The sequence below is a fragment of the Heterodontus francisci genome, chromosome 15 (genome assembly GCF_036365525.1).
Source record: "Heterodontus francisci isolate sHetFra1 chromosome 15, sHetFra1.hap1, whole genome shotgun sequence".
In the NCBI taxonomy this organism is placed as follows: Eukaryota; Metazoa; Chordata; class Chondrichthyes; order Heterodontiformes; family Heterodontidae; genus Heterodontus; species Heterodontus francisci.
The window spans coordinates 31,839,634-31,867,600 of record NC_090385.1 but is presented as its reverse complement, the minus strand read 5'-3'; the positions used below and the strand labels follow the sequence as shown (position 1 = coordinate 31,867,600).

Genomic DNA, 27,967 nt, shown 5'->3' with positions numbered 1-27,967 from the left:
TTGTCTGATGCAACATAAATGAGATGCATGGAATCCAGGTTGTTGAAGATCTCAAACAGGTTTATTGAACAGCTAAACTATATTACAGTACAGAGCTCACTACAGGACCTGCCTCTTGGTGTGAGACTGGCATGTAGTCACATGACTGCATTCTGGAACATAGCTCATTAGCATACTAAAATCTTAAAGGGCTATCACTCTTAAAGCCAATTACACAACAAAGTTTTCTGCCCATGTCCTAACTCGCACCAAATGCCATTTACCTATCATCTTTGTGCTCACTGACCTACATTGGCTCCAGGTCAAGCAAAGTCTTCATTTTAAAATTCTCATCCTTGTTTTCAAATCCGTCCATACCCTTACCCCTCCCTATCTCTGTAATCTACTCCAGTCCTACAACCCTCCAAGATATCTGCGCTCATCTAATTCTGATCTCTTTAACATCCTCGATTTTAATCACTCCACCATTGGTAGATGTGCCTTAAGTAGCCTAGACCATAAGTTCTGGAATTCCCTCCCTACACCTCAGTGCCTCCCTAACTTGCTTTCCTCCTTTAAGACACTCCTTAAAACCTACCTCTTTGACCAAGCGTTTGGTCATCTGACCTAATATCTCCTTATATGGCCCAGTGTCAAATTTTGTTTCATAATGCTCCTGTGAAGCACCTTGGGATGTTTTATTATGTTAAAAGTGTTAAAGGTGCTATATAAATATGTGTTTTGTAAGATGTTAAACCAAACTCTTGTTTGCTGTTCAGGTGAATATTAAAGTTGCCCTGGTTCTATTTGGAGAACATGAGAGAGCACTCCCAGTGTCCTGGCCATATTCCTTTCTCATCCACTACAGATTAACTGAAGACCTATCTCATTGAAATGTGTGCGATGCTGTTGAAGCAGATTGTCTGCCATGTTTGTCTCCTGTATTCAAAAGTATTTCATTATGCGTAATTCCCCAAACCCATGGTTCTAGCCGGGAGCCACACTTTCAGGGAGCATAGGCCAGAATATCAGGTCCGCAGTGTTGTAACTCTCTCTCCAACCTGCATTTTCACAGATGATTCCACAATCTGTGTAAGTGTTAGGACTGTTGATAGCGCTCACCTACTTCAGGTAGTTCCTAATGTGTTGGGAGATTGGCTTCATGACTGACAAATGAGCTATAACCTAGATAAATGTATTTTTATGCATGTGGGCAGGGCAAATACTCAACATTCATACACTATTTATAGAAAAGCATTAAAGAAGGTGCAGAATTAAAGAAGTTTAAGCGTTCTAGTTCTTATACCTGTTACAACCAGGTGAGAAAGGGGTCTAGAGTTCCCTTTCAGCCTTCACCTGGTCTTACTGAAACAGGGTTTAATTTTAAACATACTTTGTTTTTAGCTCCCCCTTGGTGAATCCTTGTTCACCACTTTCCAATTATAAGGCAAAGAAACCAGCACAAACAGGCTTCCTTAAGTATAAAGAAGAAAAGTTGAAATTTATTAAACTTAAACTCTAATTCAGTTAATGCCTACTGATACACGCCATACCCCACGCTAGCATGCATACACAATACACACATGCAAGTAGAGACAGAAAAGAGCAGAAGAAAAATAAAGTTGTCGTGCGAGGGAGCCGTGGTTTACGAAAGAAGTTGAAGCGCTTGTCAAGAGGAAGAAGAAGGCTTATGTTAGGATGAGACGTGAAGGCTCAGTTAGGGCGCTTGAGAGCTACAAGCTAGCCAGGAAGGATCTAAAGGGAGAGCTAAGAAGAGCAAGGAGAGGACACGAGAAGTCATTGGTGGATCGGATCAGGGAAAACCCTAAGGCTTTCTATAGGTATATCAGGAATAAAAGAATGACTAGAGTTAGAGTAGGGCCAATCAAGGATAGTAGTGGGAAGTTGTGTGTGGAATCAGAGGAGATAGGGGAAGTGTTAAATGAATATTTTGCGTCAGTATTTACAGTAGAGAAAGAAAATGTTGTTGAGAATACTGAGATTCAGGCTACGAGGCTAGATGGGATTGAGGTTCACAAGGAGGAGGTGTTAGCAATTTTGGAAGGTGTGAAAATAGATAAGTCCCCTGGGCCAGATGGGATTTATCCTAGGATTCTCTGGGAAGCTAGGGAGGAGATTGCAGAGCCTTTGTCCTTGATCTTTATGTCGTCATTGTCGACAGGAATAGTGCCGGAAGACTGGAGGATTGCAAATGTTGTCCCCTTGTTCAAGAAGGGGAGTAGAGACAGCCCTGGTAATTATAGACCTGTGAGCCTTACTTCGGTTGTGGGTAAAATGTTGGAAAAGGTTATAAGAGACAGGATTTATAATCATCTTGAAAAGAATAAGTACATTAGAGATAGTCAGCACGGTTTTGTGACGGGTAGGTCGTGCCTCACAAACCTTATTGAGTTTTTCGAGAAGGTGACCAAACAGGTGGATGAGGGTAAAGCAGTGGATGTGGTGTATATGGATTTCAGTAAGGCGTTTGATAAGGTTCCCCACGGTAGGCTATTGCAGAAAATACGGAAGTATGGGGTTGAAGGCGATTTAGAGCTTTGGATCAGAAATTGGCTAGCTGAAAGAAGACAGAGGGTGGTGGTTGATGGCAAATGTTCATCCTGGAGTTTAGTTACTAGTGGTGTACCGCAAGGATCTGTTTTGGGGCCACTGCTGTTTGTCATTTTTATAAATGACCTGGAAGAGGGTGTAGAAGGGTGGGTTAGTAAATTTGCAGATGACACTAAGGTCGGTGGAGTTGTGGATAGTGCCGAAGGATGTTGTAGGGTACAGAGAGACATAGATAGGCTGCAGAGCTGGGCTGAGAGATGGCAAATGGAGTTTAATGCGGAAAAGTGTGAGGTGATTCACCTTGGAAGGAGTAACAGGAATGCAGAGTACTGGGCTAATGGGAAGATTCTTGGTAGTGTAGATGAACAGAGAGATCTTGGTGTCCAGGTGCATAAATCCCTGAAGGTTGCTAACCAGGTTAATAGGGCTGTTAAGAAGGCATATGGTGTGTTAGCTTTTATTAGTAGGGGGGTCGAGTTTCGGAGCCACGAGGTCATGCTGCAGCTGTACAAAACTCTGGTGAGACCGCACCTGGAGTATTGTGTGCAGTTCTGGTCACCCCATTATAGGAAGGATGTGGAAGCTTTGGAAAGGGTGCAGAGGAGATTTACTAGGATGTTGCCTGGTATGGAGGGAAGGTCTTACGAGGAAAGGCTGAGGGACTTGAGGTTGTTTTCGTTGGAGAGAAGGAGGAGGAGAGGTGACTTAATAGAGACATATAAGATAATCAGAGGGTTAGATAGGGTGGATAGTGAGCGTCTTTTTCCTCGGATGGTGATGGCAAACACGAGGGGACATAGCTTCAAGTTGAGAGGTGATAGATATAGGACAGATGTGAGAGGTAGTTTCTTTACTCAGAGAGTAGTAAGGGCGTGGAACGCCCTGCCTGCAGCAGTAGTAGATTCGCCAACTTTAAGGGCATTTAAGTGGACATTGGATAGACACATGGATGAAAATGGAATAGTGTAGGTCAGATGGTTTCACAGGTCGGCGCAACATCGAGGGCCGAAGGGCCTGTACTGCGCTGTAATGTTCTAATGAAAAGTGGAAAGTTTGAGGCAATATCTGAAGAGTTTTTGTTACAGTTCTTCGAGCTCACTGAAGAGTCCTTGATTGCAGGTAGATGTTGCTTTTCGTTGGGGCCCAGCATTCTCCTTAAACTTTGTTTGCTGTAGGAGACTTTTCTCTCTTGGGGTTCATGTGTCTTCAGTGGATTCAGAGGCTTGTGAGAAAGAGATGGGAGCAGACAGGACAGAGATCTTCTCAGTCCAGGAGCAAACAGCTTTCTGCCCAAAACCGTTAGTACAAATTCAAAAAACTCGGGTTGCCCAGCAGGTTAGTCATGTGAATAGCTGGTTTGACCATGTCCGTTTGTGTATTCGGCCATCTTAGCAGTCAACTTGGAATGCGAGCTCCTTCACCTTCAACGTCTGGTGATAAAAAGTCCATCATGGGTTGAATGTCAGGGAATGGCTGCTTTGTCCTTCCAAACACCATCTGTTAAAATGCAAATGTCTTTTCCAGCCACAGCTGGTCTGTTCAACAAGTCCTCCCCTCACTCCAGTAACAGTTTAAAATCAATGTTCATGACAAAATTAATGTGCCTCATTCTTAGCAGGTGTGGGGGCCTAGAATGACACACCTCTAAAGGTACATAAACAGTGCCATGAAGTAATAGCTGGAGCAAATAGGGTGTTGGAGTGCATTCATGAACAATAAGACAAGATATACTATTTTGTCTTCATACAAGATCTTGGTCAGGTTTCACATGGAATACCATGTCCAGTTTTGGTCTCCTCATATGGTGAGTGATATTGAGGCTTTGGAAAGGGTGCAGAGGAAGGCCAGTAGACTAATTCCCAGTTTAAAGCAACTCAGCTATCAAGATAGGTTGAAAGAGTTGGGACTTCACACTATAGAGAAATGTAGAATTAGGGGTAATTTTGTTTGAGGTTTTTCAGATGACAAATGGAATAGATTGTGTTTCAGTTGACAGTTTGTGCCAATCAAATAAGTTCATGAGGAGCGGGATCACAATTTTAAGTTGTATAAGGCCAGATCTAGGTTAGATGATAGTAGATGGTTCTTTTCTTAGAGAATATTGGACATCTGGAACAGGCAGCTGGCTCATGCAGTGGACACCAATTCATTGAATTCTTTCAAGCGAGTGCTGGGGCTGTCTTTGCTTGGGTCAGAGATCACCTCTTACAAAAGATAGGTATTCAGGGAATTCAGGGCCAGAGTGATCTTCTGGACTAATTTGATTGTCCAGGTGGTTTGGAAAGGAATTTCCTTTTCTCATATTGGCCTGTGATTTTATGAGAATATAAGAAGATAAGAAACAGGAGCAGGAGTAGACCATTCGGCCCCTCGAGCCTGCTCCACCATTCAATACGATCATGGCTGATCTTCTACCTCAACTCCCCTTTCCCATCTGCTCCCCATATCCCTTGATTCCCTGAGAGACCAAAAATCTATCAATCTTAGTCTTAAATATACTCAGTTATGGAGCATCCAGAACCCTCTGGGGTAGACAATTCCAAAGATTCACAAATCTCTGAGAGAAGAAATTATTTACTCATCTCAGTTCTAAATGATCAACCCCTTATCCTGAGGCTGTGCCCAATGTTCTAGATTCCCCAGCCAGGGAAAGCAACCTCTGAGTGTTTACCCTGTCAAGCCCCTTCAGAATCTTTTATGTTTTAATGAGATCACCTCTCATTCTTCTAAACAGCAGAGAGTATAGGCCTAATTTACTCAGCCTGCCATCATCGGACAGCCCTCTCATTCCGGGAACCAATCGAGTGAACCTTTGCTGTGCCACCTCCAAGGCAAGCCTATCTTTCCTTAGATATGGAGAACAAAACTCTGCATGGAACTACAGGTGTGATCTCCCCAAAGCCCTATATAATTGTAGCAAGACTTCCATATTATTGTACTCCAATCCCCTTGCAATAAAGGCCGACATGCCATTTGCCTTCCTAATTGCTTGTTGTACCTGCATGCTAACTTTCTGTGTTCATGTACAAGTACGCCCAAGTCTCTCTGAACATACGAGTATACCCAAGTCCCTCTGGTTTTGTCTGTCTTTTTTTACCTCCCCAGAGGATCACATGGTTTCAGATGGGTTGTGGTGATATTATGATACACAAGGTATCGAAACTGCGTGTGATAACCTGAATGGTACAGAGAACCTTTATCTGTCCATCATTGTTCATATGTTGATACATCCATAGGCACGTATCCAACCCACTCTGAGTGCTGGATCACAGAATCTCCACTATAGTGTGATGCACTTTGAGTTTTGAGGTGATAAGAGCTGTATAAATTGAAGTAATCAGGATGTATTTTCCCATAAGAGATAACCTAGCTGAGGAACTGATGAGCTTATAATACAAAAGGTTGATCACAAGTTTGTGTCATTAGTGAGATAAAAAATGGAAAACAAAGCAAATAGAACTGTACTAATAATGTAGCTCTTATGTCTGTGATTAATTGTAGCCATTATGGTTTATCAACAGGGGGCAGGCATCCTTGAACTGGTCTGGACCCAATCATCCTGATGCTGCAAAAGACAGATTAAACATAACCAACTACAAGTGTAATGACAAGCAGAAGTATTTTTGCAGCACCATGACTTTAAGCAAGGCTCACCGCAATGATACTGGATACTACACTTGTGAATATGCCACTTCTGCAGCCAATGAAAACCTTAAATCCCAAATCTATTTCTTTGTCACAGGTAAGAAAACCAGTTTAAAGTCCCCTTTGTCAGTAACTGTGAGCCTTGTCTGTCTGTATATGGTCCAAACAAATAACCCTATCAGGGAAAGCCCCGAATGTGATACAATGGGGCTTGGTGACCCTTCAGCTGTAAAATACAATAAAATAACACAGGGAATGTCTAAATGAGTTTACTACTCAATGAATAATGGCTTAATTGAAACAATAGTTTCTTATATAATAGAAAACATAGTCTACACATATTGAATAATAGTCTGATTGAGTTAATAACTTATTGGCAAATCAATTTTCCTGCAAGCATGAATTTTGAATTGTTAGGTTGGTCTTTTGGGATGCTGTGGTGTGGAGAAGTAGGGCACATGTTGGCACCTGTAATTCAAGGAAAAATGCAAACTGGAAACTCGCTACTCCCTTAAAGAGAGAAAGAATGTAGCAGTGAACAAGTTACTCCAGTCATCTCCCGCACACCTGCTAGTGGTACTTTTCCATCGCAGAATAGCATTTTGTAAGAGGAAACCAACCTATGGGAAAACAGAAGTAAAAACTGGAAATGCTGGGAACATTCAGCAGATCTGGCAGCATCTGTGGAGAGAGAAACAGTGGTAATGTTTCAGATCTGTTATCTTTTATCAGAACTGGGAAAAATTAGAACTGTAGGCTGGGATTTTATCTGGGCGACGGGGGTTTCAACATCCAGAAAATACCATGCAGAGAGCCCCGCGTCACCTCTTCTGCAGGAGGCCCGCCGAATCTAGAATCAATTAGGCACTTAAGTGGATCGTGGCAGGCCTTTGACGGAATCAAGGACCTTAGCGATGGCAGTCCCGCCCTCTGAGAGCTGCCAGCCAATCAGAATCTGGCAGCTCTTTAACTGAGCGGTGCCACCATGGAGGCGGTGGCTGCTGCCAGTGCACACCTACCCAAATCCCAGGAGTGGCGCTGGACCCAGGCCACAGGGAAGTCAGGGCAGGATAGGTCTTGAGGGGTGGGGGTCATGTGGAAGGGATTGTAGAGGGTTGGTAGCAAGGGCATGGGGGTGGCTCGCAGTGGCCCCTCCTCTTTCCCAAAGATGGGTGCCTTGTTCAGGCACTGTGCCTTTTAATGAGGTACACTCCACCCTACCCCTGGAGCTGGCAAGCAGCCCACACAGTTCCCCGTGTCATCCTTCCCGTGCGGCCACAGGGCCGCCCATCAGACAGCTAATTGCAGCAGCGGCAAGATGAGGGCCTTAATTAGGCATTGGGAATTAATTTTGGCAGAGGTGGGAAGGTGGTGGGGTCTCCTAAAATTCCCACCGTAACAGGTTTTGGGAAAGTAAAAAGGGGAGAATAGGAAGAAGAACAAAAGGGAAAGTTTGTGATAGGTCAGTGGGGAGGAGAGATTACATGTCAAGAGGTTTCATGGTACAAAGCCAAAGGGAGTGGTGATGGGACAAGTAAAGAAACAAAAGATGTATCTAGAAGAGGTGTGAATGGTAGGATAGCAGCTGTCTGAAAGCTAAGTAGAGAAATTAAGAAAGAAGCAAGAGAGAAAAGCAAGCCAGCAAAAAAAAGAAACAAAATGGGGGCAGAGGTTATTATCTAAAATTGTAGAACACAGTGTTGAGACTGGAAGGCTGTAAAGTGCCCAATCAAAGGTGTTCTTTGAGTTTTTGCATGTGATTGTTAGATGGGTGCACTGGTGGAACCTAACAAATCTTGCCATAATCAGGGTATCCCACGCAGCAATATGCACCATTGGTGGTGCATTGTCCACATCACCTCCACCATCTCCTCTCCCACTTCCTCATCTTCCTCCTCGTCCTCGGCATCGTCTGAAGAGGCTCTGTACTCTGGGACCTTGTTCCTCCTGCAGATCCAAAACGTGCCACTATGCAATGTTGTGTAGAGTGCAGCACTCCACGACCATTCTGGAGACCCTGGTGGGTGCGTGCCGAAGGGTGCCTCCAGATCTGTCCAGGCACCTGAAGCACATCTTCAGAATGCCGATGGTTTGTTCAATGACACATTGGATGGTTTAATCGCTCCTGGGCCTCATTCCTTGAGCATTTGAGAGCTGTCATCAACTAGGTTTTCAGTGGGTATCCCTTGTCTCCAAGCAGCTAGCAGGTAACTCTACTTCCAGGTGTGAAGCCGTTTGGGCAAGTGGGCTGCCGCAGGACACAAGCATCATGGCAGCTGTATGGGAATCTTTCACACACCTGCATAAAGATCTTTTTGTGGCTGCACACCAGCTGCACATTAATTGAGTTGAAGTCCTTAAAGTTGGCGAATTCTCATTAGAGATCTATGGATGCTTAATTGTGACATATCAGTGATGCACTGCACCTGTGGAAGCCAGCCAGAGCTGCTTCCAAGCACTCATTCTGACCTTCAACATCACAGGTGAGGTTGACATCATTGCCAGCCCTGGCAAAGAAGCTGTCTTACATATTTGTGTCTCCAGCAGAAATCTAGAAGGATCCAGAGGCTAAAAAAGTTAAGGATAATGATGGCATTGACAGCCACTGGCAAAACATGGCCACCAGGTCCAACTGGCAGCAGGCCTTGTTCCACAGGCTCGAAATGTCTTCCACCACCCAATGCGACACCCTGAGCCTCCTGATGTTCCAACATGTTGATGAAGCTTATTCTCTGGCTATAGACCGTGTATGCTGCATATGGCCTCCTGCAAGCTGCACGTCTCTGCTCATCCCTTCTGTCCTGTGGAACTGCAGGCTGTTTTTGCTGCAGGCTCTAGTGCTCCTACTGCTCCTGCTGCTGCTTGTGCTCATCTTGGTCCTCAACAGAGGTCCATAATAACACAGCATAAGCGGCACTCATGCTGATCTGATAGGTCAAAGCTCTAAAGTGCAGATCTGATTGTTGCACCTCCAAAGTGTGAAAGGTCACCTCTCAACACAAGCACTGTGAACAAAGCCTTTCAGCCAAGCAGGCAAGAAAGCAATGGTCAGTACACAGTACTCATTGGCATATTTCCCTGTATGGCTTCCACCCCTTCAGTTGCCACCTTATTCTCGCCTTGCTTTCACTGGCAAGTTCCAGCAAGCCCGGGAAACCTGTAGAGCCAAAGTTAAACTGCAAACCCATGTTAATATTGTACTAAGTGAGCAATTAACATATTGAAATTAACAATCCACCTCTCCCATCGGATTGCACACAAACATCCTAATGCACTGGAGTAAACATCCCCCTAGCCAAGCTAATCCAGTAGAGCTACAACACTGGCATCTACCCAACAATGTGGAAAATTGCCCAGGTATGTCTTATCCACAAAAAGCAGGACAAATGCAATCCGGCCAATTACTGCCCCATCAGTCTACTCTCAATCATGAGCAAAGTGATGGAAGGTGTTGACAACAGTGCTATCAAGCCCACCTGCACCTAAACCCATGAGCTCACCAACATTAAAATTCCCCCATAAATGCTGACGAATGGAATATTTTTCCACTTTTAGCAATCAATATGAATGTAAGGCAATCATGCTCAGGTATTGCAAGAGGAGGAAAGAACAATATAAGATTCCACTGCTTTACCTCAATAAAGTGCCAATGTGGTTTTCATCCATTTTCTACACCAGCCTTCCTGAATGAATCTACTAGCTGCTTGGTGGTGCTGTAATACGACTAGTTCTGTGCCATGAACCAAACCTACTAGGAGCTGGGTTAAATGATCCAAAATCATTTCAGTTATTTCCTTTACTACCATAAGAAAAAGGAAACTTCTACTTGCTCATCTGGTCTAGATACAAACCCGTCTTTCAGGTAACTTCACAGCAACAAATGCAAGTAAGGGCCACTGAAAAGTATTGTAAACCACCTTGCCAATCTTGAATTACTTTATTTGAACCTTACTTCAAAAATCATTCTCAGAACTTGGCAATCACATGTAGCTGGAATATGCAAACCAAATAAGAGGTGAACTCTTAATCTATAGTAGGTTTCACAAGAAAGGATGTGTGATGGGGTCACATAGTCTAGACTCAAAACCACTGTTTCTCATATCATGACAGTTTTAAACAGAAATACAGGAACATATTTAGCAAAATGCAGCAAGGGATACTGGGACATAGGACATGGTGAGTTGAGTTAATTTAAGTGCAGATTACTGAAAGGAAGTGTTTGCCCCCCCCCCCCCTTTGTATTCTCTTCTACTTGGGAAATGAATTCCAAATGTTTCGGAAATGCTGGCCATTCTCTATTATTTCCTGTTCCTCCTTTTTTTTAAGTTCCCAATATAATATGACACATCAGTGTCAGGATCTTTCAAAACTGACTGACTAAGAAGTTCCAAGAGAAGTGATACCATGTAACGTCATTTAGTTGTACATTTATTTACTGAAAGTCAGTCTTTCTTCCTCTTGATTTACTCTTGTTGAAGTCATTTGATAATTAATAAGTAGATTCAAAGGTCACTGTACGGTAACAATAGCACATTTCCAAAATTTCCAAAGCTGAAAGAACCATTTTAGGTGTATGCTGTCAATTTCACAAGCCATTTGTATCAGAGCTAAAGTGTTAGTGACATAACCATGAAAAGGAGGATAATATAAGTACCAAAGTTCAACATCAGAGAATGAAACTTTGGGAAAATTCAACAACAACAACAATTTGCATTTATATAGAGTCGTTAACATAATAAAATATTCCAAGGTGCTTTACAGGAGCAATTATCAAACTATTTATTTACACTGAGCCACATAAGGAGATATTAAGGGAGGTAACCAAAAACCTTGACCAAAATGGTAAATTTTAAGGAGTTTCTTAAAGAAGGAGATGGAAGTAGAGAGGCAAACAGGTTTAGGGAGGAAATTCTAGAGCTTTGGGCCTAGGCAGCTGAAGGCAGAGCCATCAATGGTGGAGGGAATAAAATCTGGGATTTGATAAAATCAAGATAGAGTAGGTCCTATTAGGGACCATAAGAGCAACCTTGTGCGGAGACGGAGGACGTAGGTATGGCTCTTAATGAATACTTTGCATTTGTTTTCACAAAAAAGAGACATTGAAATCAGGGAGGTGGAGCGTGAAATATTAGAAGAAATAAGCATAGCAACAGAGGAACTTTTAAGGAGTTTAGCATCTTTTGAAGTGGATAAAACCCCAGACCCAGGAGAAACCGAGTAATTACAGGCCAGTCAGCCTTAGCCTTAGCGGTGGGAAAATTATTGGAAAAAATTCAGAGGGAGAGGATAAATCTTCATTTAGAAAGACATGAATTAATCAAAGACAGTCAGCACAGATTTGTTAAGGGAAGGTCGGGTCTAACTAAAATGATTGAATATTTTGAGAAGGTAACAAGGAGGGTCGATGGGGGTAGTGCATTAGATATAGTCTCTGGATTTTAGCAAGGCTTTTGATAAGGTCTCTCATGGAAGATTGGTCATGAAAATATAAGTCCATGGGATCCAAGGTGAAGTGGCAAGTTGGGTCCAAAGTTGGCTCAGAAGCAGGAAGCAAAGGGTAATGGTTAATGGGTGTTTTTGTGACTGAAAGGCTATATCCAGTGGGGTTCCGCAGGATTCAGTACTAGGTCCCTTGCTCTTTGTGGTATATGATTTGGACTTGAATGTAGGGAGTCTGATTAAGAAATATGCAAATATTACAAAAATTAGCTGTGTGGTTGATAATAAAGAAGAAAGCTGTAGACTGTAGGAAGATATTGTGGATTAATCAGGTGGGTGGAACAGTGGCAAATGGAGTTTAATCCAGAGAAGTGTGAGGTAGTGCATTTGAGGAAGGCTAACAAGGCAAGGGAATACACAATAAATGGTAGGATACTGAGAAGTGTAGAAGAACAGAGAGATCTTGAAGTTCATGTCCACATATCCTTGACAGTGGCTAGGCAGGTAGATACGGTGGTCAAGAGGCATAAGGGATACTTGCCTTTATTAGCCAAGGCATAGAAGAGCTGCGAGGTTATGCTGAAACTGTAGAAAACACTATTTAGGCCACAGCTGAAGTACTTCATGCAGTTCTGGTCACCGCACTACAGGAAAGATGTGATTGCACTAGAGAGGATTTATGACAATGGTGCCTGGACTGGAGAATTTTAGTTATGAGAAAAGATTGGATAGGCTAGGTTTGTTTTCTTTGGAACAGAGGAGGCTAAGGGGAGAACTAATTAAAGTGTATAAAGTTATGAGGGGTCTAGATAGAATGGATAGGATTGCCATATTGATTTTAGTTGAGGGGTCCATAACCAGGAGGGAATGGTGGGGATCTGGAACTCACTGCCTGAAAGAGTGGTAGAGGCAGAAAGCCTTGTCACATTTAGAAAGTACTTTGATTTGCACGAAGTACTGTAACCTACAAGGCTACAGACCAAGAGCTGGAAAGTGGGATTAGGCTGGAGGGCTCCTTGTTGGCCGGCATGGACATGATGGGCTGAATTGCCTCCTTCCCTGCTGTAAATTTTTATGATTCTATGGATGCGCTAGAGGCCAGAATTGGAGGAGTGCAGCTATTTTGGAGGATTGTGGAGCTGGAGGTCACAGAGATAGGGAGAGATGAGGTCATGGAGTAATTTGAGCACAACTATGAGAATTTTAAAATTAAGGCATTGCCACACTGGTGACTGTGATATACCCTAGAGCAGAGACTGGATAACAGTGTGTACAACTTTGGTAATTCCATCCCAAAATGCTAGAATCACAGCCTCATTTCTCTGTTGATTCTAACGGTTCATTCTAGAATCTGTGGTGCTAACTAGTGATCAACAGCCCACAATGCAATACTGCACTAATTGGCAGTAACATTGCAATCTCACTCAGAGAGGCTGTAGGATGATTGGATTATTGGAAAATGCCACACTTTTGCAATAGGAAATGCTCCTCTGAGATGAAGACTTAATGGAGCTTTACTATGCATCTGATTGTTCTATGCCTCACCTGGGAGTGCTTAATGCTGATCCTGGATATTCTAAATATGAAAGTGTTCCAATTCCAAGCACGAATTCCCCTTGCCTTAACCAGCATGGAAATGCAACACTTCAATTTGTTCGAATAAACTAATGAATTTCTTGTGGCATTGCTCGCAGTAAGTTGGACAATAATGGCATTTTGTAATCTCAAGAAATTTATACCATGAACTGTGCAATGTTGCACTGATGCTAAGGTGCAGCTGTGTTTAATTTGACCTATTCCTTTAATATCACAAGGTATATTTGTAAAGAGGCACATGCCTAGGTTAATTGTAGGTTAATTACTGGTGGTGAGAAAAGTTCACAGATTGGTAGATTCTTGCAAGTCAGCAGAAGTCTGTTGTATCAAAAGTTTAATAAAACAGTGATATCTAAAATGTGACAGTTGAGTATGATGGGTGCACCAAGCCTTTGAGTGAATATTTTGGAGCATTATCAATATGGATCGAGAAGTGTGCAGGATAATCAAAATAGTATTATTTGCTGTGTATGGTTTCAATACAGGCAATCCCAAGATCTGAGTAAAACTGCCAAGAAGAATTTAAAACCATTTCAATGTGTTCACATTGGATATATAATTTTATCTGCATGACTAGTTACTTATTCGGTTCAATCTTTTCCAATTTAATTAGCAGTTTGCATCAAACCTAATGTAAAATTGTTATAGTTTATGATGCATCTGTTGTGACCTTCACAATCTTTCCTTTAGAACAGTGAGCACACAAATTACTGAGTACTGTATTTTTCTTGAAGATGTGAGGTGATGAAAAACAGGTTCCCAGTTTTAAAAAGAATCAAATACATTCCACAGTGGACAGCTTTATGTATGACATGAATGTGTTCACTGCAGACCCTCAAAATTCCAAGCACAGGAACAGTATAAAATAGTTCCAATATGCCATGAATTATATAGCAAAAATGGAATGACACTGTTTCATTAAGAATATGATTTTGGTTCCTGTATCAGCTAACCATGCAGGAGGATGTTTAAGGTGTAACAATACTAGAATTGTTACCCTGAGATGAGTACTGGTGTCATGAAGACCTCCACCTTCCAAGAATGAGGCATATTAAATTTTGTCATATGGACATTAATTTTAAACTGTTGCTGGAGTGAAGAAATGACTTGTTTTACGAGAGATCACCGGACACTTGGCTACAGGATATTTGCATACTAAAAGACAGTGCTTGGAGAGACAAAAGAATTGCTCACTTATTCAATTAGTAGAGATTGGGCTGGGCAATGGTGATCCACATTTTGTCGGGGTGGGAGACAGCATTACACCACCCCCACTGAGAGCTTTGGAATCTGCAAACACAAGAGTGGTTAAGCCATCTGGTCACATTACTAACCTGCTGGTCCAGGCTTTTTGAATGAGATACAGGGCAGTTTGAATTTAGACTGCAGATTGCAACTGAAGCTGGAACAAGACAGCCTCTCTCTTGGCTGGCTCTCTTTCGCTTTCTCACAAGCCTCCAGACCCAAAGAAGACACGTAAACCTCAAGAGAGAAAATACTCCTATATTGAAACAAGTTAAAGCGTGCACTGGGCCTCAATGAACAGTAAGACTTACCAGTAACCAAAGACTCCACATTGAACTCAAAGGACTGTAAATACCTACCAGATATTGCCTCAAACTTTTCCCCTTTATTTTTTCCACTTTTTCTGTCTCTATCTGCGTGTGTGTTTATCATGTATGCGTGCTAGTGTGGTCACGTCGCATATTCATAGTTGTTAACTGAATTAGAGTTTAAGATTAATAAACTTCCACATTTTTTGTTTAAATCTAAGAAAACCTGTCTGACTTCTTTGCCTTACAATTGTAAAGCAGTGAACAAGGATTCACTGAGGGGGACCTAAAAACACGATGTTTCTAAAATTAAACCCTGTTACGGATAAAGCAGGCAAAGGCTGAGAGGGAAGCCCTAGACCCCTATCGCACCTGGTCATAACAATTGGGTATTGGATGAATCCCTAACACTTTCACCATAACTCCTTGTCAAGAAACCTTTCCACTTAGTCTATGCCTAGGAATGAATAACATAGGCTTGCTGAACTGTCCCACATTACTAGGTTCAGATTATATTAGCATTCACACTACCAACTTCCCATCAGGATCTGCACAAGCTACTGAGTGACTAAATTAACCTTTTCTTGACAACTATCTAATAGGAAGTCAGACCATAGTCATAAAGTAACAATAATTTATTAGCCCTAGAATCATAGTTAGCAGTAATTAGGATTAAAAATTGGGTATGTAAATAATTAGTAGATATGGTTCATTTATGAAACAAAAGCGATTACAAAGGCAATTCAGTTATGTCACACTATCTCAGCATTAACTGCATGCTGATAACTTTACATCTGAGATCCATGTCAGAGATTGAAATAAATTTGTGAGGTTAATTTAGGATTAGACTCTTTAATAGCTGAAAGTTAACTTTAGATGGCTAGTCTATTGATTAGATTCAAGTCCATATGTTTGTAGTTACAAATGTTTCCAGAACTTGTATAACCTCGTTGTTATGTGATGTGGATGACTGGTTGCTTTGCTTTCCTCTGGGAAGATGAAGTTAGCCTTCTGAGACATCAGAGTGATTAACTACTGTCCTCATGTTAAAGATGCTACATAAATGCATGTACTTCTTGTTGTAGAGGTTCTATCTGTTTCTCCTGGATCCTCTGCTCCTGGATAAATTCACCTTCCACACAGCTAGCTGCATCTGAACAAGCTGGCTTAAATCTCACCTCCCTTGATTTCAAGGTGGCTGGTACATCTTGGTGTCATACCTGTATCTGGCTAGTATCTCAGTACAATCTTAACTTCTGTAACCTTTTTGTCATGTTTTCTTTCAAGGATGCACTTTCCAACATTGCACTTCTATAATAGATTGACAAAGATCTCCCACACCTTCTACTACAAAGACTACAACAAGAACTAAAACTAAACTTAGAACTGATAACTGAGACTTCAATGTCAGGAAAGACACCTTGTATAGCTCTGATTTCCAAGGAGTCTCCCCAGTTCTAAAGATCAATCTGAGGGGCACATGTTAAAAGAGTTTGGCACTTCTGGTGTCCATCAGCTCAAACAACCCTTGTTTTTTTTTTATTCGTTCATGGGATGTGGGCATCACTGGCTAGGCCAGCATTTATTGCCCATCCCTAATTGCCCTTGAGAAGGTGATGGTGAGTTACCTTCTTGAACCGCTGCAGTCCTTGGGGTGTAGGTATACCAACTGTGCTGTTTGGAAGGGAGTTCCAGGAATTTGTCCCAGCAACAGTGAAGGAATGATGATACAGTTCCAAGTCAGGATGGTGTGTGGCTTGGAGGGGAACTTGCAGGTGGTGGTGTTCCCATGCTCTTGTCCTTCTAGGTAGTAGAGGTCATGGGTTTGGAAGATGCTGCCGAAGGAGCTTTGGTGAGTTGCTGCAATGCATCTTGTAAATGGTACACACTGCTGCCATTGTGCATCAGTGATGAAGGGAGTGAATGTTGAATGTAGCGGATGGGGTGCCAATCAAGCAGGCTGCTTTGTCCTGGATGGTGTCGAGCTTCTTGAGTGTTGTTGGAGCTGCACCCATCCAGGCAAGTGGAGAGTATTCCATCACACTCCTGATTTGTGCCTTGTAGATGGTGGACAGGCATTGGGGAGACAGGAGGTGAGTTACTCACTGCAGAATTCCCAGCCTCAGACCTGCTCTTGTAGCCACAGCTTTCATATGGCTAGTCCAGTTCAGTTTCTGGTCAATGGTAACCCCCAGGATGTTGATGGTGGTGGATTCAGCAATGGTAATGCCATTGAACATCAAGGGGAGATGGTTAGATTCTTGATGACCCCCAAATCAATGAAACATCAGTACCTAGACATACCAGGTCACTCATTTACCTCTCAACTTCAGGCCTTTTCTTATTAAAGGGTCATGCACAGTTTCCAGACGTCTTTATTTTCCCCTTACTAAGCATGGCTTATGATCTTGATAGCTTGTTTTCTATATTTGGTAAGGAATATTTTGTTTGTATAAAGCTTCATGCTTAGATTAGCATTGTCCCTTTCCTTTCCTAGTATTTTGACTGCTCACTCCATTTAGAGGACACAGTTAGGGCAATTCTTTGGGCATTTCTCCTACAAGCAAAAGAGAAAGGTCAGAGTCAAAAGTTCATTTTTTTCCAGCACAGCCGTAAGATTTGTCAATCTGGCTCTCATCAGGGTGAAGAATGTGAATGTTGCAGAGTGGAAAGTTCAGTGTTAAATTAAGGGATGTTTGGTAGAGTAGACTAATGGAAGAAAAAGAAAAGCAAGACTTGCAGTTATATAGCACCTTTCACAACCTCAGGATGTCCCAAAGCATTTCACTGCTGTAATGTAGGAAAGACAATTGATAATTTGCACATAGCAAGGCCCCACAGACAGTAATGTGATAATGACTAACTTATCTGTTTTTAGGTGTTGATTGAGAGATAAATATTGGCCAAGGCACTGGAGATAACTCCCCTGCTCTTCCTCTAAATAGTGCCATGGGATCTTTTACGTCCACTTGAGAGGGCAGATAGGGGCTCAGTTTAACATCTCATCTGGAAATGGCATCTATGACAGTACAGCACTCCCTCATTATTGCACTGGTGTGTCAATCTAGATTTTGTGCCCAAGTTACTGGACTAGGATAGTGACTCAGAGGTGAGAGTGCTATCACTGAGCTCAAAGAAAGACGAGAATTTGGGCAAACCAAATAATTTTACATCGGGCTTTTTTCTTTAACCAGCAGAGAAGACATTCAACCCATCAGACTGAGAAGCATTTGTATCCAAGTCCCAGAGTTGAAAGGCAATTGCACCATTCAGTCATGCTTGCCACCTTTCACCACATGCTGTAACTAAATCCAAAATATCAGGGCAATATGGAGTTATGAACTATCAGAATAGATCCAAAATGAGCCAGTTTGCATTGATCCAGTTTCAGGAATGATTTGACAGCAAATTAGTAACAGTAGAAAACTGATAGTTGTACTATACTATCATTATCCTGCCAAATATATTTCTGCAGGAATGTAAATTGAGCCTAAAATCATGGTAGAGAGCAAGGGTCTGCAACCATTTTTACCTGAAAAGCCTTTTTTAAAGAAAAATGCCCAAAATAAAAACTATGGGCTGAATTCTATAGGCCCGCTGCCCAAATCACCAGTAGGTGAAAAAAATGGCAGGCTGCACGCCAGAGAGCCGCTGCGATTCCAAGCACAGCGGCTCATTTAAATAGCTGGGGTGGGTTGCCCCCTGATCAGGTGGAGGGGGCAGCCTATCTGTCACTGGCAAATGCTTCAGCTGCCTGTGCACAGGCGCTGACACCACTTTTAAAGGGCTTTGAACACTTTTGGGATTTTTAAAAGAAATCAGGAAATATTAATTAAAAAATTAAAACTGGTATTTTTGCACCTCTTCCCACCACCCCCCACCCCCCCCCCCCCATAACTACAATATTAAACACTTGCCCTCTCCAGCCTAAAACACTTTCCTTTTTCAAATGACCTTCCCCCCCCTCAAAGTGCATCAGTTATAAACTTTACCCCGTCCCACCATCCCCTCCACCAATGAAAAAACTTTATCGCTGCTTCCCGCCACCCACCCCCCACCCCGCAGAGAAAAACTGACCTGCTTCCCCCTCCCAACCAGTGTGGCCCCTCGATTCCCCAGACGGGGATCGGCAGGTATGGGAGTGCCGGCCATCCGCACGAAGATTGCAACGGAACCAGAGGTGGAGGCGGGCTTGCGATTAAGTCAGGTATGTAGATCTATTTAAATATTTAAATTACGGTCCCATCACCAAACGGTTTGGGGGCCGCCATGAGGCCTCTCTGCCTCCGTGGAGATCGGGCTGGGGCCCCGCCGGAGTCGGGGTCCATGGCAGGCCTCATCTGGGGCAATCTTCATGTCCCCCCGGCCACAGTTCCCGACGTCGAGGCCTAAATCCAGCCCTATTGATTGGGAGGTACAAGATGAAAATTTGGCATTTCTAAACCAAATATTTGGAAAATTGCCAGTGTCCCTGGTAGAATCCATAATTTGCATATAGAATAAATAAAATACCAGCATTGAATTCATGTTCCAATAGAAACAAATTGAAATTAAAATAGACCTAACTCAGAATGATCGCATTTATTGACTTTTTTTAACTCTAATTTTGTCAGTAAAAGTCATCTTTTAAATAAACTTTAAGTGTAGAATTAAGACAATTTTTCAGCTATTGATTCTCATTGTAAAAAAGGCTTCTAATTGCACATTCAAAATAATTTATCATCTCACCTACATTAGAAACAATGATGGTTGCAACCATAAAACTGGTTCCTTGAATCAAAGGCAGTATCTATAACTATGGTGTAACTATACCATTCAAAGAGGTTTATTTAGAGGACGATGATGTTTTTCATAAAGATAATCATTTGAAACTGTAAAATGCAGCATAATGATTATCCCCTCAATAAAAACACAGCTCTTACTTTTCTTGACTTAATTTTCATGTTAATGCAATCCAACTGGAAAAAAGTTGGGAGCCGCAAATGAGATGTTAAAGAACCTCATACTTCTGCAGAACTGCAGGTTGCAGACGCCTGGTGTGGAGCAACTGCATCACACTTGATTGATCTGTTCAGTCTCTAATTGAGATTCCCCAAATTTTATTCTTGCTCTTATAGTGCAGGAATGCACAGAACTGAAGATAAGTACAATACAAATCACAAAAGAAACATTATGTAGTTTGTTCACCAAGAAAACAGCAAAAATAACTTGCATTTGCATCGCGTATTTAGCATAGTAATACTTCCCAAGGTGCTTCACAGAACTGTTATCAAACACAGTTTGACACCAAGCCACTTAACGGCGTATTAGGACAGAAAATATATAGTTTTTAAGGAATGTCGTAAAGGAGGATAGAGGCAGAGAGGTTGAGGCAGGGAATCCAACGGTTAAGGCCTTGGCAGCTGGGGGAGCAGAGGAAAGAAAAGGAGAGGAAATATAAATATAAAAAGAAACAATAGTAGGCTGTGCTATGTGATAACATCTCATTTTGCAAGATTTGTCATGAAAAGTCGGATTGTTAACCAATGGTGAATGAGAATGTGGAAAATGAATGTTGCATTGAAAAACAAGGGGGGTATTTCATTATTTTGTCACCAAGTCAGAATCTTTATATCTAACCAACTATTCCTCTTTGCCTTTCTACTATCTCCCTATTTATGCATCACGCATTTTGAGACTTTGGACAGTCAGGAGACTTTCAGGCCTCTAAATTCTGACCCGACACAAGTTTGGAAATTCCAGAAGTGAGGGATTAAGGATAAGAATCTGTATCCCATAATAGGATATTATGTTGTGACTCCATTATACTGCATTACTCCATATATAGAAACATAGGAGCAGGAGTCGGCCATTCAGCCCATTGAGCCAACTCCATCATTCAATACGATCATGGCTGATCATCCAGTTCAAAGCCTTTTTCCCACACTATCCCCATATCCCTTTGTCATTGGTATTTAAAAATCTGTCTATCTCTGCTTTAAACATACGCAATGACTGAACTTCCACAGCCCTCTGGGGTAGAGAATTCCAAAGATTTACAACCTTCTGGGTAAAGAAATTTCTTCTCATCACGGTCCTAAGTGGCTTCCCCTTATTTTGAAGTTGTGTCCCCGGCTCTAGACTCTCCAACCAGGGGAATCATCTTACCTGCATCTACCCTCTCTATCCCTTTCAGTATTTTGTAAGTTTCAATGAGATCACCTCTCATTCTTCAAAATTCTAGAGAATACAGGCCCAGTTTTGCCAATCTGTCTTCGTAGGACAGTCCTGCCATCCCAGGAACAAGTCTGGTGAACCTTCGTTGCACTCCTTCTATGGTAATAATATCCTTCCTAAGGTAAGGGGACCAAAACTGTACGTAGTACTCCTGATGCAGTCTAACCAAGGTTCTATACAATTGAAGCAAGACTTCACTACTCCCGTACCCAAATCCTCTTGCAATAAAGGCTAACATACCATTAGTCTTCCTAATTGCTTGCTGCAGCTGAATTTTAGCTTTCAGTGACTTATTGATGAGGACACCTAGGTCCCTTTGTACATCCACACTTTTGAATCTCTTACCATTTAAGAAATACTCTGCACATCTATTCCTCCTACCAAAATGGATAACCTCACATTTTTCCACAGTATATTCCATCTGCCATGTTCTTGCCCACTTACTAAGTCTGTCCAAATCCCCTTGAAGCCACTTTGCATCATCCTCACAACATACATTCCCACCCTAGTTTTGTGTCATCCATGAACTTGGAAATATTACATTTGGTCCCCTCATCCAAATCATTGATATATATTGTGAACAGCTGGGGCCCGAGTACTGATCCTTGCAGTACCCCACTAGTCACAGCCTGCCAATGTAAGAATGACCCATTTATTCCTACTCTCTGTTTTCTGCTTGTTAACCAATCCTTAATCCACACCAGTATACCTCCATACAACCATACCTCCTATCCCATGTGCTTTAATTTTTCTAATCAGCCTCCTGTGGGGGACTTTATCAAAAGCCTTCTGAAAATCCAAGTATACTACGTCCACCACTCCCCTTTATCAATTCTGTTAGTAACATCCGCAAAAAACTCCAATAGGTTCATCAAACATGATTTCCCATTCATAATTCTATGTTGACTAGGCCCAATCAGATCATTATTACCCAAGTGTCCATTTATCACATCCTTTAGAATAGATTCTAGCATTTTCCCTACTACAGATGTAAGGCTAACAGGCCTGTTAGTTTCCTGTCTTCTCTCTCCTTCCCTTCTTAAATAGTGGGATGACAAATCTGCAGGAACTGTTCCAGAATTTATAGAATTTTGGAAGATGATCACCAATGCATTCATTATCTCCATAGCCACCTCTTTCAACACTCTGAGATGTAGAATATCAGGTCGTGGGAACTTATCAACCTTCAGCCCCATTAATTTCCCCAATACAACCTTCTTACAGATATTAATTTCCTTCAATTCCTCATTCTCCCTATTCCCTTGGATCGCTAATTCTGGGAGATTTCTTGGATCTTCCTCAGTGAAGACAGACACAAGTCACAAAGTAATCATTTAGCTTCTCTGCCATTTCTCTATTCCCCATTATAAATTCTCCTGACTCTGCCTGTATTGGACCCACATTTGTTTTAGCCAAATGTTTTATTTTTACACACCTATAGAAGCTTTTACAGTCCATTTTTAGGTTTTTTGCTAGTTTACATTCATATTCTATTCTCCCTTTCTTTATCACTTTTTTGGTCCTCCTTTGATGCATTCTTAAATCCTCCCAAACCTCAGCTTTACGACACAGTGGCGGCACAGTGGCGCAGTGTTTAGCACCGCAGCCTCACAGCTCCAGCGACCCGTGTTCAATTCTGGGTACTGCCTGTGTGGAGTTTGCAAGTTCTCCCTGTGTCTGCGTGGGTTTCCTCCGGGTGCTCCGGTTTCCTCCCACATGCCAAAGACTTGCAGGTTGATAGGTAAGTTGGCCATTAGCAATTGCCCCTAGTATAGGTAGGTGGTAGGGAAATATAGGGACAGGTGGGGATGTGGTAGGAATATGGAATTAGTGTAGGATTAGTATAAATGGGTGGTTGATGGTCGGCACAGACTCGGTGGGCCGAAGGGCCTGTTTCAGTGCTGTATCTCTAAACTAAACTATTTCTGGCAATTTTATAGGCCTTTTCATTTAATCTTCTACAATCCTTAACTTCCTTTGTTAGCCACGGGTGACTGACTTTTCTTTTTGGGTTTTTGTGCCTTGAAGGAATGTATAGTTGCTGTCAACTATGTAACAATTCTTTTAAAACTATCCATTGCCTATGTACTCTCATACCTTTTTAATGTATTTTCCCAATCCACCTCAGCCAATTTGCCCCTCATACCTTCATAATTTCCTTGGTTCAAATTTATCACCCTGGCTTCAGATTGAACTACCTCACTTTCAAACATAATGTAAAATTCTATCATATTGTTCTCACTCATTCCTAAAGGTTCTTTTACAACAAGATTATTAATTACATAATACTAGATCTAAAATAGCCTATTCTCTCATGGTTCCTCAACATACTGCTCTAGAAAACCATCCCTAACACACTCCAGAAACTCGTCCTCCACAGCATTAGTGCTCATTACATTTACCCAGTCTATGTGTAGATTGAATTCACCCATGTATTAACCATGCTACATGCTTCTCTAATCTCCTGATTAATACCATGACCCAAACTACCACTACTGTTTGGCGGTCTATAAACAACTCCTACCAATGTTTGCTGCCCCTTGTTGTTTCTTAGCTCCACCCAAACAGATTCCACATTTTGTTCTTCCAATCTGAGATCCTCCCTTTCTAATGTACTGATCCCATCCCTTCTTATCAGCGCAACACCACCTCCTTTTCCTTTTTGCCCATCCTTCCTAAATGTCAAATATCTTTGAATATTCAGTTCCCAGTCTTGGTCATCCCGTAGCCACGTTTCCATAATGGTATTTAGATCATACCCATTTACCTCTATTAGTGCTTTTAAATCATTTACCTTGTTATAAATTCAAGGTAGATCCTGGCAGGCGAGAAAAATAAATAAATACATTTCTGTATGCACAACTTTCTTCACACATGTTTCTGATTAAATATAAAAATAGAATAGCCATTTCTATTCCCAGTTCCCTGTACAAAAAATTTTCAAAACAAGTGCGAAGTAAAAGCAAAACCTCTCAGTCATTTAACATGCCTGTGGTTTTTCTGTGAAGTAAGATGTGCGTCACTGAATCCATTGGACATCAGGCTACATTCAACTCTTACTTACATCTGTTTTCTCTGGTATCAAGCTATGTGACAGTGGCTTTGCTTAAAATAACCATTGTTCACCATTCAACCATGGAGAGTAGGAAGGAAGAAAAATATTCCTTATTTCAGTCAAATTGGAATACAGCACCTTTGCTGAATTCAGCGTTCTTTCTACAATAGTTTTTCAGTCTCAGTCCTGGCATATACCTCACATATGGATATTTAAATTGAATTATGCTATTAAAGGCTAGTGACACTGTTGTTGGTGAAAGGACTCCTTAAAGCTTTTGAAGGGCTATTTTTTGTGAATTAGGAGTTTGCCATCGATGCAGTCCTACCACAGGTTTTCATACAAGAAAGCAAAGAGGATCAAGGAAGATGGGCTCGAGAGATGAGCTGAGACCAGAACTGGACTTTGCACACCTGATGTTATTGCAACAACCATAGCTGCAGGCTGCGGCACATCTCTCTGTTAATGACTGGCGGGAACTTCCTGCGCTGTTCAGCACATAGATTGTTACGGAACTGTGCCATCTGCTGTAAGGAAACCTGAAGCCCAATTTCACTACAAGGGTGACATTGCCAGTGGCAGCCAACTGTCTCCCTCAACCGTCATGCCTCTGTTCCCTTTCAAGATAGCTACAGATGTATCAAACAAGTGACTGGTGCATTTATGAGCAGGGTCAGTACTTACAACTCCCTTCCCACCAAATGGAAACAGTCATATGACATAGCTGCTCACACTGCTGCATTTCAGAAACTGCAGGAACCATCACTGATATGCACACAAGCCCCTTGCAGAGCTCCCCCTGTTCACATGCAAGGCCCTTGCAGAGTTCCCTCCATTCATGCACAAGCCCCTTGCAGCGATTTCCATTCCCACACCCCCCCCCCCCCCCCCGTTCACACACAAGCCCCTTGGACACTCAACATAGTGGCAATGGTCGCTGTAAATGCCACTTCCCCATGCCACTCTGGTTAGGTTACCTTGCTTTTAGCAGCACTCAGGACTGTTGCCTTGGTGGTGCCAGCTTTTCAAAGTTGCAAAACTGAAGGCATGTGCATGCCGCGCGCCAACCAGAAAATTGAGAAACCTTCGTTGGATTGCAGTAAATTAAATTTAAATTTATTTAAAACAGCATTTACAATTTTTAAATGATGCTGCCGACACGACAAGGCATCAGTACCACCATGGTACTTCCGCACCTCCAACAAAATTGGCACACTGCTGAGATTCTCCACTCCCCCAGGCCACCGAACCCACCTGCGACAAGAGAACAAAATTCAGCCTAAATGCAAATTATTGATGCTGATTCCAGACTCCCAGCACAGAACCCACATTCACAGGAAGTGCTATTGGGAGATAGGGTTACAATACGGTAACCCCAATTCCCTGATTCATGTTCCCTGCAAGTACAACTCGCTATTGAGAATATGGAATTGACTCAGAATACTCAGAATTATTACAATGCAGAATGTCTCAGCTCACTGTGCAGCCTTGTGATTTATTATACTTACTGTAGGTAACATACATTCACTTGCCTTGTCTGTGCACTTCCTATCAAACTGTCCGGTCTTTCAGCTGCAATTCCATTTTTAAGTTCAAAGCTATAGTTTCATTCGTAAATTCACTGTAGGAGGAAGAGAAAGAAAAGCAATCAGCAATTTAAATTACCACAGCAGTGAAGGGGCCAGATTGGAACATATTGTGTGAACAGTCTTGCAAAGTATATCAGGCCATGTCCTGGTGCTCCTTGTTCCCACCCTGGGAGCTTACATTACAGAGCTTCTACCCTACATAGTAGGATCAGTACATCCTGTTTGTGATTACAAGAATCAAGTTGAAATTTTAAAACTTGCAAAGGAGATTCAGCATTTAAGGGGTTAAAATCCTCTTTCATAAAACAATGATAATATTGACCACACTTGTGCTGGAATGTTTTAGGAAACATCTGTGCCTTTAAAGTATTATAAATTAGTGTCTAATGTAAACCTAACAGTGTGTTTTGTACGTGTGCTTCTCTTTTAAAAAAAGATCATCAAAGTCCATTTGTGGAAAGCAGTGCAGAATATCCGAAATTGATAAAGTTTGATGGAAGCAGTGAGATTGTGGTGATCCCCTGCCGAGTCACCTCGCCAAACCTGCAGGTCTCCCTGCTGATGGTAAGAGACTTAAAAGAAAAGTTTTTGTAACTGCTTCAGATCTGGAACAAACAAGTTATGTAATGTAAAGTGTCCTTCCAAGAAATGTTATATAAAAGCAGAAAAGGCTGGAAATGCAAAGTAAGTCCGACAGCATCTAAAAAAGAGAAAAGTAGGATAACATTTCATGTGTTGACCAAATCATTATTTGCCATTTCTCTTTTCAGATCCAGACTGATCTACTGTACAATTTTGTCATTTTCTGATTTTATTCCAGATTTTCATCATTAACTTTCTTTTCTCTCCAAGAAATGTTGCTTGTTGCACCAACAAGTGTTAGTAGGCACATATTCTTGCTATGTGATTGCTTTCTAAATATTATCCACTGGTATACTGAAATCTCTTTGAAATAGTAACATTCTGATCATTTGTGCCTAAATATTCCTGAGAAGCATGAAAGTTCCCTGGTTCTTGGCCTGTACTAAATTAACTGATCTCAGCCTTGGTGGTGATAGTGGTGCAATAATCAGGCATGGCACCTCTCCCAAGTCTGGCAGGAGTAGAGGCAGAAAGTTGTAATTTCACACGTGTTAACTTTGCCTAAGGTTTCTCTTGCTTTGTCTGCCTGAAGAGTGGGAGAAAGTACTGGAAGCAGGAGCCATCATTCACAGTAGCAGCAAGTGCCTTCTATAAAACATTTGGCCCTATGGTTTTAATGGGGAACATTCACCAGTGCTATGAATGGTGGAATACCTCTGCTTCCATGGCTGTATTTTGCCTCATCTCATTCAAGAGGAAGCACTTACAAATCCATTAGCCAGATGAGTTGTGAAGGGAGGAAGAGAAATGCAGAAAAGAGAGACAAAGGAAGAAAACAGAAAGGTCAGAAGGAGAGATACATAAATATCATATAGTCATTGACTGTAGTCCATGTGACAGATACAGCCTGATAATTTAATTCATGTTTATACTTTTATCACAGTAACACCGATAATGCCTGAAAATTGTGCACCCAGGATTGGTCCAATATCGACAAATGTAGCTACAATTGGCCTCCATTAATTTGTCTAGAGAAGTGGGGAAACCATCATTTCAGCTGCTACCCAGTTACCAAAACTGGAAAGTGTGGCTGTGAACATTAATTGAGAACAGGATTGAGCTTGGTTATCATGCCCTCCACAGTCAAATAGTCTATCAACACTCACCATCTAGGCTCATGCATAACATAGTGGTGGACTGCCAATGCCCATGATACAATACCCCAGCATGTCATCATCTCTAGGTCAGGAGAAGAGGAAGTGGAGGCAAAGAGGAGAAATAGCAATACAATGCAAACATTGCATTGAGAAAAAATAGGTTCTCTACGTTGATAAAGGATCTAATTTTACTAATTTATTATCCAAATAAATTAGTTGTTAATTCTGACTTATTTGGACTTATAGGGATATACAAACAAGACTGGAAGAGACCATTACAGTTCCTACATCAAGTCTGAACATTTGAAAAGTGGCATGCAACACAGTATCTGACATACTGTTCAATCCCTTACTGCTCAAATGCTTACTCTGCCAAATATCTATTGAGTTCCTTTCTGACTTTGCCAACATTTTTCACTCCAGTACCTCATGAGACAGACAGACTGTTCCATATATTCACCATCCTCTGAGTATAGCAGTTAAATTTAAACAGTGTTCACTTCCCTTTTTCTGAACTTGAATTCAAACCACATGCCGCAGAGTTTATGATTACAGAAAACATATTATTAGCTTTCAAGCGACCTG

The 27,967-nt window shown here is 41.8% G+C and overlaps 1 protein-coding gene across 1 annotated transcript in view; it reads left to right on the top strand.

Annotated features, from left to right (window-relative positions):
* The window catches only part of kdrl (kinase insert domain receptor like), a 222,310-nt gene that overhangs the window by 57,657 nt on the left and 136,686 nt on the right, over positions 1-27,967 (top strand). The window contains exons 3-4 of the mRNA XM_068047355.1: positions 6,072-6,292; positions 26,080-26,207. Coding sequence (XP_067903456.1) covers positions 6,072-6,292; positions 26,080-26,207 — 349 coding nt within the window. The remainder of the gene's footprint in view (positions 1-6,071; positions 6,293-26,079; positions 26,208-27,967) is intronic.